Raw genomic sequence first — 11,048 nt, forward strand, 5'->3', positions numbered from 1 at the left:
TATTTTATTAAGAGTGAAACAATAACATTTTAATTTACTTATATATTTACAACGTAAACTGCATTTCAGTGCGTTTCCATTTGGGGTTGTCCAAATCTATAGGCGGCTGCAGCGTAATTTCAACGACATCCACGCATCCAGACTTTGTGACTAGAATTACTGTGTGGGTTCTGTAAATAAAATAAGCAGAACTTGGAATAATTTAGATAGATTATATAATTAGGTTTCAAGATGTTTGAAATGCAAGACTGAAAATTCACAACATATTTTCTATACATTAAAATCTCCCCTAACACAGGTAACACAAAGCCGATTCAAGTTTGGAGTAAAGCAGCCAAGAAGGCGATCCCCGATTCGTGACGTCATATGAAGTTCGGCAAGCCGATTGAACGAACGTAATCAGTGCTTTTGACACTTCATCGGTACCGGCTAAGAAATCGATGTTCGGCGCCAGAAGCAGATTCCCGATTCATCTGTCACTTAATGCCGGGTACTTTTCAGTAACCGTTATCATTTTGAATTTCTCAGTTGGCTCGACCATTATAGACGGCAATACAACTTACCACTTATCACGTTGATCTAACAGAAAGCTCAGTGAGGTGTGGGTACTTATTTCATTATGCGATGGATGTGTCTCGAATCCCAATTGAGAGTCGTCGTATGTCAATGTTTTCAAAACTTCTTCTACTATAGTTCGTTTAATTTAATATTTATGTACACAAATACCTTGTTCCATATCTCAACTCTGGTAGGCTGACATATATTGAGCTAAACTTCTCGTACACGCCGTCAGGCTTATTAGCCTTTAGCTGAGGGTCAGGGAGGTGCCTACAACAAAGAAATAATAATTTTAAAATGCATTTCCTAATTGTTTTGTGCAGTGTGATTTTTCTGCACTTAAGCACCCAGATAGCAGATGCGGTTCAACCCTAACATTATAGGAACACTCCGCCTGAACCGATTTGAGCTTGGAAACTCAGTTTGAGAGACTGTCTCCATATCGCCTGATAGTCTGAAAAACGGACGATTCCATGTTCCGGAAGGCACGTGAAGTCTTTGCTCCCGCCTACTAGAAGCATATCAGGGACCTTTGACGGCTAAAATATCCCTGCCACCAGGGTTGATGAGATCGGTCATCGAACTCGCGTAAATAAGAAGCTTAATACATATTACATACCTTTCTTTTGACTTAAGGAACTCTATCAACTCATGTGTAAGTTGTTCCTTATCGCTGACTTTGTTGAGCCTTGTACATATATCCTTCAATTTCATCTTCCCAGCGTCTGCCTTCTTCAGGGGTGTTTCTGGATAACTGTTGGAGAACCCGAGAGACGCTTCCTCCCAGGAAGACAACTTATCTGTCGCGTTGCAATACGTTTTTATCGTAGGACAACTGAAATTACAATTAGGATTGGCAGGCTCTATAATACAAAGGCCGGACTCTGCGCTACATAAGGCATCTGTTGGGGCATTTTGTCCTAAGAGCCGGACATGATATTTGAACAGCCAAACATACTGTTTTTACAGCTGATGAAAAAATTTATCTGTTAATTACACGCAGTTCGCTCTCCGCTCGCCTGTGCCCGCGCGGGCCCTCGCCCGGCCCGTCGTAGGTATCGCCACCCTAAGAAAAATCCTAACAAAAACCGGGCAAGCCTAACATAACATAACCTCGCTTACATTTACATACATAGATAAATAAAGTCACGCCTGTTCCCACCGGGGTGAGCTCTATGGAATTCCATTTGCTTCGATCCTGACACTTCTCATGCTTCCTCCACATTCATCAATCGCTTCATACACGCACGTCGGTTCAGAGTAGATCGTACTGAACATTTTCTAAGGACATTTCCAATTTGGTCAATGTAGGTCTTCCTCTGCCAGCCACCTCGCTTTATAGGTATTTATCATTCCCTTCTCAATCACAGTCTATATGTGGTCTATATCGTCTTTTACGCCACATCTCTCTATTATCACACTGTTTCTCACTCTATCACTCAATACAATCTCGCTTAGGATTAGTGCTATCTATAGGCGCTGTGAGGTGCTGCAGCCATACTTACGCCAACTCGATAGCGATGAAGACAAAGTGATTGCATTCTGATGCGTAACCCTTCATAGAATCGACGTATTCATCTGTTGGAGCATCGGATTTCACGAAATCTGCCACTAACCGACCCCTAGCTGAAAAAGAGGCAACAGTATGACTTGCCTAATTAACAGAGAATGTTCATTTACACAATATTTTTCTGAACATACATAAAACTCACGTCTATTTCCCACCGGGGTAATCAGAATACTAACATGTATACAGGGTGTTAGTAACATCGTAACGAATACTCAGGGGGATGATTCAGACCATGATTCTGAGTTAATATCAAGTGGAATTTTCCGTCGCAAAATTCATGTTACTTTTTTAGTTTTTTTAAATTATTTTCAATTCTATACTTTTGCGATGAAAAATTCCACTTGATATTAACTCAGAATAATCATCCCTCTCAGTATTCGTTACGATGTCACTTACACCCTATACAAGTACATACAGTAGCCATACAAGTAGGTATGGGTGTTAGTGACACTGTAACGAATACTGAAGGGGATAATTCAGACCATGATTCTGAGACGATATCAAGTGGAATTTCCTGTCGGAGAAATCATGAAAATTTTAGACCTTTTTTAAATTATTTTCCGTTCCATACTTTTGCGACGGAAAATTCCACTTGATATCAACTCAGAATCATGGCCTGAATCATCCGTCAAAGTATTCGTTACGACGTCACTAACATCCCTGTATACTGCATCCTTGGATAATATTTTTTGAAGTTGTTACTAACTTTTCGCATTAGGGCGTGTTATGTTGGGCAGGTTGAGCAGCACTCCAATCTTATGTCTGAGTGGTGACAGCGCTAACCACGTGCCTCCGTCGCATCCAGCCTCTAAGTCCCTCCCTGCGTGTAAGGCATTAGAGGTACAATCTAGGTATAATCTTCTATCGTGTGGGTTGTGAGGTGGAGTACCAACCTCATCACCCCTGGTGTCAGGGTCACTATTGAGCCGCCAAAGGCCCCTGACGTGCCTCATGGTAACGACTACTTATTTACATCAGTAAGTAGTAACCGGGAACACCAGCTTAACGTGCCTTCCGAAGCACGGATCATCTTACTTTCGGAAAATCTGTTGATCAGCCAGTAATGTCCTAACCAAACTAGGGACCGCAAAGTAATTTTTGTAATATGTCCCCACCGGGAATTGAACCCGGGACCGCCGGATCGTGAGCCCAACGCTCAACCACTGGACCAAGGAGATCGTTAGATATCGGTCCGAAGACAATCGGCACATTGCCAGCATACCCATATTGCCCATTGAAGAAGGCTTATATTAAGCAAGTGATTGGAAACGGCAGAATGAAAATAATCCCTGAACGGCATGGGGTGTAGTGTTGTAATATTGATTTTTTGTAAAGTGTTTTTTTTTTATTCTAATTTTTTACCTGGCCCTGAACACCCTGAGTGATCATGTTATTATTATTATTTGAAAGTTGTGAGGGCCGGACCGAATGCAGCCCGCGGGGTCACTGCGACCTTGACAGATCTATTGTGACCCTAAGTCCCTACATTTAAATATCCTCCTCTAGACCGATCCGTTCGAATAGATCCAACGTCTTTTTGGGAGAAAGCTCCATGACTTCCTGGGGGTCCATTATGTGGCCCCCAAGTGTACGGCTTCTACTATGTATGAGAGCCTCGCAGCTGCATAGCAGATGTAGTGGCGTCTCATCTTCCCCTAAGCAGAATCTGCATAGAGGAGACTCGGTCAGCTCCATTCTGTGTAGGTGCTTATTGAGTCTACAATGCCCCGTGAGGGCCCGTATCAACAACCTAACCTGCCCCCTAGTGAGAGTAAGGATTTTTGATGATAATTTCTTAGAAAAAGGTCTAATCAGCTGCTTTGAATGATTTAGGCCAACTGAGTTGTACCAAAATTTCTTGGATTCATTTCCTAGTCGCACCCCCAGATGATATCTAGAGGTGCTTTTCGAGATCCCGCAGAAGGGTTCGGGTCCGGTTAAACTTGTGCCCGATCCCTCTCTTGCGAGTTCGTCAGCAATTTCATTGCCCTTAATGTTAGAGTGCCCTGGGACCCAGCCTAGTGTTACCGAGTTTGAGGCCCCCAACTTGTTCAGACTATCAATACACTCTAGAGTGAGTAATGAGTCTACTTCAGACGCCGCCACCGCCTTAAGGGCAGCCTGGCTGTCCGACAGTATGAGAATGTTACTGTTTGTGTTCCCCAAATTTTGGTGCACACAATCAATGATGGCATACATCTCGGCCTGAAAAACTGTGGCGTGCGCCCCCATGCTGGTCACCCTCCTTCGCTTGGGGCACCCTCCGTATACACCCGCCCCTGAGAGCCCGTCTCGCTTAGAGCCGTCGGTAAACCACACCCGATCAGCACTGGGAAAGGGCGAGGGTACAGTTCCAGACCACTCCTCTCTCTCTGGTATTACCACCTTGAAGTACCTCACAAAGTTATGAGTCCCGACCATGACGTCTGAGGGCATCGCCATGACCGGGTCAGTCATAAGGTCCTCTTTGAGCTTTCTCATGACAGTTGATCCCCATGTCGTCTTACCCCTTTCCTTAGCTCGGAGCATAGCTATTCTAGCTTCCCCGATTATGTAGAGATGGAGTGGAGGCAGGTTTAGTGCCGCCTCCATTGCTAAGGTTGGTGTGGACGACATAGCTCCCGTTATTATCATACAAGCCATTCTTTGGACGCTGGTTAGGTCCGAAATGTAGGTTCCAATAGATGCCTTTTTGAACCATGCTGCACAGCCGTACGCGAGCATAGGCCTCACCACAGCAGTGTAGAGCCAAAGCATGGCCTTAGGTTTAAGGCCCCATCTTGAACCAGCTAGGCGCCTGCAGGTGCCTATTGCAGATTTGGCTTTTCTTGTGATACTACCTATGTGTTGTGACCATGTAAGCCTTTGATCGAAGGTCAATCCCAAATATTTAACCTCGCTAGAGAAGCCTACTTGTTTTCCGAAAAGGTAAGGAGGTCTGAGTTTGTCGAGCTTTCTCATGTTTGTGAAAGGAACGACTACGGTTTTGCTCGCGTTAACTGATAGTTTGAACTCTAAGCACCACCGTTCAATTCTTTTGAATGCTGATTGCATGAGACTTGAGATTGTGTAAGGGCACTTACCTACTACAGTAACCACCAAGTCATCCGCGTACCCTTGAGTATGATATTTCGCGGAACTTAGCTCGCTAAGTAGACTATCAACTACCAAGGACCAAAGTAAGGGTGACAGGACTCCGCCCTGGGGGCAGCCCTGAGCAACCTTCAGGTCGAGGGTTGTGTCCATGAGCTTCGTTCTTACTATCCTTGTTGTCAACATTGACTCTACCCAGTTTACCGTTGTACTGTCAATGTTGCGGGCTTCCATGCTCCGGATCATGACCTCTGTAGAGGTGTTATCAAAAGCGCCCTCAATATCCAGAAAGGCACATAGGGCAATTTCCTTGTCCTCGATTGCCTTTTCCAGACGATCAGTCAGTTCCATAAGTGCCGACTCGGTTGATTTACCTTTTTGGTATGCATGTTGCCTTACATGTAGGGGATTTAGTTTTATGAATGTGTCCCTAATATGTATATTAATTACCTTTTCCATTGTCTTCAGTAAGAAGGAGGTAAGACTTATTGGTCTATATGACTTTGGTTGTGATGGGTCCTTATCCCCTCCTTTGGGAATGTAGATCACCTTTACCTGTCGCCATAGGCTGGGCAGATATCCCCAGGCAAGACTCGCTCTGAAGATTTTGACCACAGTTCCCAAGATGATGTTCTTACCTTGCTGCAGTAGAGCAGGGAAAATATCATCGACCCCGCTGGATTTGTAGGGCTTGAAGCTGTCGATCGCCCACTCTACCTGCTGAGGTCTAATTACCAACGATGCTCTCCTCCAGTCCTCAGTGCGTGGTCTCCTGGCTTTGGGGGGCCTAGTCCCTGGAGTGCATCCTAGATGGTTTGTCGGGGAGGACCCGGGGAAGTGTACCTGCGCTAGTAGTTTGAGTGTTTCTTCCGCGGACCCGGTAAAGATCCCATCGGGTTTTCTCAAGAAACCTAGATGGGATGGAGGGGCTTTGGATACTATTTTGTGGAGTCTTGCTATGTGAGGGGTACCTTTTATTTCCTCGCAGAATTTTCTCCAAGATCTCCTCTTTACCCTCCTCAGTTCTTTGTTGAAGCCAGTTAGGGCCTTTGCGTAAGAGTCCCAGTCCTTGTTACTCTTGGCCCTATTAAAAAGAACCCTGGCTTCTGATCGTAGGCCACTTAGTTTTTTGTTCCACCATGGTACTTTCCTGTTCGTGGACGTTGTTTTTAGAGGGCAGTTGTCCTGGTAGGCCCTTAGGAGTCCTTCCCTTACTGTCCCCACCGCTGACTCGATCTGCTCCGGGGATCTGATCTGCCCATAAGGCCTGCTCAGCTCCTGCCGTAGGGAGGCTCTGAAGCCTTCCCAGTCTGTTGTCTTCGGGTCGCGGTACGCTTCTGCTGTTTTCTCCAAGGTTAAAGTGATATCAAACCTTACATACCTGTGGTCAGAAAGCGATGCCTCATCCGATACGTGCCATCCCTTTATATGGTTGGCGAACCTTTCTGAACAAAGTGTAATGTCCAGTACCTCTTGTCGGGCCCTTGTTACAAAAGTAGGAACACAGCCCGAATTTATTATTTCAAGGTTATTGGACATAATAAATGAGAATAGTTCCTCACCTCGTGGATTGGTATTGGTACTCCCCCACCCAGTATGGTGCGCGTTACTGTCACACCCAATGAGGAGTGGTACCTTCTGGTCTTCGCAATACTCTACGAGGGCAGCCAGCTGCATCGATGGGTTTGGCGTCTCTCCTGGTAGGTAAGCCGAGCAGACAACCAGCCTGGCTCCATTTAGTCTTGGGAGAGCGACGTAGGCAGCTACTAAATCATCTGTGCACAGATAAGGTATAGGTAAGAAATTAACATTTTTCTTGAAGACTATGCAAGCTCTAGGCCTTACGCCTCCAACATTATATAGTAACTTACCTGAGGTATTGAGCCCCATGACCGTGTTCTTGTTGATCCACGGTTCTTGGATCAAAGCCATGTCCATACCCACCTGTTGCAGGTGCTGGTTTAGGGCGGCGGTAGCCGCCTTTGAGTGGTGAAGGTTTACTTGAATGACTTTGAACATATTATATTTGGGAATGGTTTTTTTAAAAATATATATGTATATATATATATATATATATATATATATATATATATATTGTATAATATATATCTTATTATATAAGTATATATAGGGTGAGAAGGAATAGGAGGGGTGAAGGGTCCGAAAGGGAAAGGATGGGTCGGGAAGATTAAAAGTGTTCTTAGGGTCGGGGGGGGGGGAGGTTGGGGAAGGAATTAAACGGGTTGCGAGCAGCCTTCCTGCTACTGTGCTCGCTTGCCAGGGAGGGCAGTTGTGCAGGCCTTCCTCTGGTCGCGGCACCAGCTCCTCGACCTCGAATGCCACGAGCCCTAGGGGCACCACCTCGTCCACCCCTGGATCTGGCACTCGAGGCACCGCGTTGTGGGTGTCGCTGTGCGACCCCACCTCTACTGCCTCCACGGGTTATGGCCTGCACCGTCTGTGCGGGGCGCAGCCAGGATACGGAACCCGTTGAGGTTGATGGAGCCGGTGGACTTGGCTCCTTAACTACGGTGGGGGCGACTTGTACCATACTCCCCACGGCTCCGTCCGACTCGGATGGCTCAGGAGGAGTGGCTACCCGCGCAGTGGACGTGGAGGACAGTATTCCGCCCTCTTTGTCGCCCGCGCTTTCCGGCATTGCCAACCCGTCATCCTGAACCATCCCAGTCTTCGGGATCTTGGCGCGGAAGGTGACCGTTGTCAAATTCAGGTTTAGCTTATAACCGCGTAGCTGAAGCTTCCTCAATGCGCTGGCATCGATGGCAAAGCACAGAGTGCGCCCGCCATTTTCCGCCTTGCAATTGAGGAGCCTCCAGCGGTCACAGCCCATCCCCTTATTTTGGACGGCCAACCTTCCGCACAAGACCTTCGACTCAGTCCTGGCGTCGTTGACCCAACCGGTTATAATGATTGGCTTGGGAAGGGCATCCTCTCCCACCACACTCAGTGATGCTCCCTCCCAAGGCACGATTGAGCCAACGACATTCTCCAGCCAATCCTTGGTCGCCCTATCCTGACAGGTCAGGCATAGCCATCCCTGCCTGGCAGAGCAGCCAGCAAACACCGGCCTGACCACATCCTCACTCTCCACGTGTGGTATCCTATCAGCGATGGCCACCTGAACCTGCCCCAACTGAGCCTCAGTCATGGGCCCTGCATTGTTGATTACACCAACTTTGTAGGACCCAGCGACCTCAGCATACGCCGGAGCAGGCTTGGTGCCCTCGTCTTGACCTCTCGCTGCCTTCCGTTGCGGTTGATCCAGCGGGGAGGTCTCGGTTGATCGGGGCCTCTTGTCCGTCCGCTGCTGAGACCCTGGGGTCTCCCCCCCAGTTGAGGCTTTCTGCCTGAACTCCGGGAATTCAGCGAGCGGACGAACACACCTTTTAGCGGCCTCTGCCTTCGGTAGCCCAAGCTTGAGCCACAAGGCATACCTCCGCTTTTCTGCCCCTGATCTGTGTTTTTTAGGGGGGGGTTTGGGCCCCGTTGAGCCCTGGTCTGTCCGTGTGTCGGTTTTGGACGAATCCTCCACCGATTCCATGGGCAGGTCCACCATGTCGCTCTCCGGGTTCCCAGAGGGTTCCCGGGTAGCTGTGTGATCCTTGGCCTCAGATGGCCCGGGGATCACATCCGAAGAAGGGTCCATGGACACTTCTCCGGTTAAAATCTGGGTAAAACTACTCAGCAAATTTTCGAACTCCATATAGTTCCCACGAGAAGCTAGGGAAGGGAAGGTCCACCCCTGCAGAGCCCCGCTTGCAGAGGTAAGGCGACTGACGATGACTCCGAGGTCGCCTGGTATCGGAGCCCCTCCGTTTGAGACTGAGCACCCCCTCAGCCACGCACCCCTCGGCACGGTACGGATGACACCTTGGGTTGGGGATTTTTGGGGTCGAGGTTTACTCCTCCAGGAATAGCGGAAAGGATGTAAGAGGATGGGAGGTGGGAGGGGTAGTGGGATATGGGTGGGGTCACATTGTCATTGTCACAAGGATAATGGCAATGCGCTCCCGTGCCCTCCTCCTTTACCCGGGCTTGGGACCGGCACTTTAGCCAGCCTTAACTCGTTTTACCGAGTTAAAACTGACCACCGTGGCGGAGTTGAGTGATCATGTTAGCCTCATAGGTGCTTTCGTGTACCTATCCCTTAGGCAAAGGATTGGTCAACCAGATAATATGAACTAAAAGCCTTTGTAAAGTGACGATTTGATTATCATTAAACTCTGTGACACTTATAACAAATCTGCTCATAGTAAATAGAAAAAAGAAGAAGATACTGATTGCAGATTTAGAGAGGTAAAAAGCAGTGGTGGCTGGCATAACCACTAAGAGTGGCTCAAGCCTCGATAAAAAATTGGATAAAAACAATGTTATCATATACCACCAATAACACCTGGATCCTCATTCCATGGAGCCATGTCTTTCGACGGACGGTCATACAACTCATCCCTGTTCGACACTAGCACTAGACGGTAATCACTGTCTAGGTCTTTACTGCCATTGTGTAAGAATAAAATGCACATTTTTCCTGAAAAAAAAGATAGTTTAAAAAAATATTGAAAATAATGTAATGTTTAATCTTTTGATTTTTAGAATACAGAAAGATGGAATAGAATATTAAAATATTGGTTTGACTGAAGTACAAAAAGTGCTTTTAGTTGTAGGGTTCTTTTTTAAATAATACAAAAAGTTTATATATTTAAAAATAATTAAGTAGATAAATAAACTGTGCATTTTTTTATATATACTTGATAGAGTCTGTATTTGGACAGTCCAAGCATGACCAAGCACAATGTAATGTAATGATTGGGCGGAACAATAATACAGATAACATTTTGTTAATTAGGCCTAAATATTTAGAGAAATAAAAATCTTTACAAGATCTATAGAGGTAAATAAAATATGTCGACTACTTACTCAATGTGTTAACAATCGGCGTTAGTTCACGCGTTCTAATCAAACTCAAACCAAATAAATGTTTAGACATTTAAACGCACCTCAAAGTACAAAAGTCGTAAGACCTGTTTGTGTTCTTATCAGATAAATAGATTTCGAACTCGCAGATAACACCAGTGTAAATAGCTGCATTTACCGCGCAAACAGAGCGTAATTGTGACGAGACGCAAACAATAGCCAATTCAATATGAATAACAAAAAAAAACTCATGTTATTGAAGAGGTTAAACGAAAAAATATTGTGAATTTACCAAACAAAATAGTTGGTTTACTCACCCGCTTTGCAATTATAGTAATTCAAGATAATCCACTACGCCTACGCTTTTTAAAATGGTTCTATTGAAAAGACGCATTTGGATCTTCGCGGGTGAAATTCATCATTAGAAAATCAGCTGATTTTGTTAAACGTCAAAAGTGGTAATATAAGTTCTCACGCAAAACTCGTATCATTTTTCTATGGTTTCTGTGGGTTACACACCACCACAGCTATTAAGTGTGATGGATGGCTCAAAACATTGTTATTAGGCCAAAAATCTTTAAAAAAAAACAGGGTTGCCACATAGGTGGTATTTTCGCAAGTTTTGGGAGAAAAGTAACTTGTTCGGGAAGTTTTGGGGAAACAAAAACAACGAAGAAATTAAAAAAAAATCCTCATTAATTTCTTCATTGTTTTAGGCGATCAGGGACTTTCCAGGCTACGTTCCTCAAAAACAGTATAGATGGCATTGTACTGATATTTCTTTGTTTAACCTTGTAATTTCATGGATAACAGACATAAGCATATTTTACCTTTGTTTTCGGTATAAATGATGACCCTTGTTATTACACCCAAACACAATTACATCTTCCAC

General features: G+C 45.5%; 1 protein-coding gene across 2 annotated transcripts; it reads right to left on the reverse strand.

Annotated features, from left to right (window-relative positions):
* Positions 1–14: 14 nt before the first annotated feature.
* LOC126376295 (transport and Golgi organization protein 2) lies at positions 15–10,618 on the reverse strand. Of its 2 annotated transcripts, none has more exons than XM_050023616.1 (7): positions 10,160–10,414; positions 9,624–9,770; positions 2,835–2,948; positions 2,064–2,184; positions 1,178–1,393; positions 727–828; positions 15–170 (listed from the first exon to the last, which is right to left on the reverse strand). In XM_050023616.1, the coding sequence occupies exons 1-7, from the start codon at positions 10,227–10,229 to the stop codon at positions 47–49; spliced, it is 894 nt and encodes a 297-aa protein (XP_049879573.1). In that variant the 5' UTR covers positions 10,230–10,414; the 3' UTR covers positions 15–46. The 2 variants fall into 2 exon arrangements, with proteins under 2 accessions (XP_049879573.1, XP_049879574.1); XM_050023617.1 differs by lacking the exon at positions 10,160–10,414 and adding an exon at positions 10,474–10,618 and having other exon boundaries at positions 17–170.
* Between the last annotated feature and the right edge of the window lie 430 nt (positions 10,619–11,048).

Source organism: Pectinophora gossypiella, chromosome 20 (genome assembly GCF_024362695.1).
Source record: "Pectinophora gossypiella chromosome 20, ilPecGoss1.1, whole genome shotgun sequence".
Taxonomy (NCBI): Eukaryota; Metazoa; Arthropoda; class Insecta; order Lepidoptera; family Gelechiidae; genus Pectinophora; species Pectinophora gossypiella.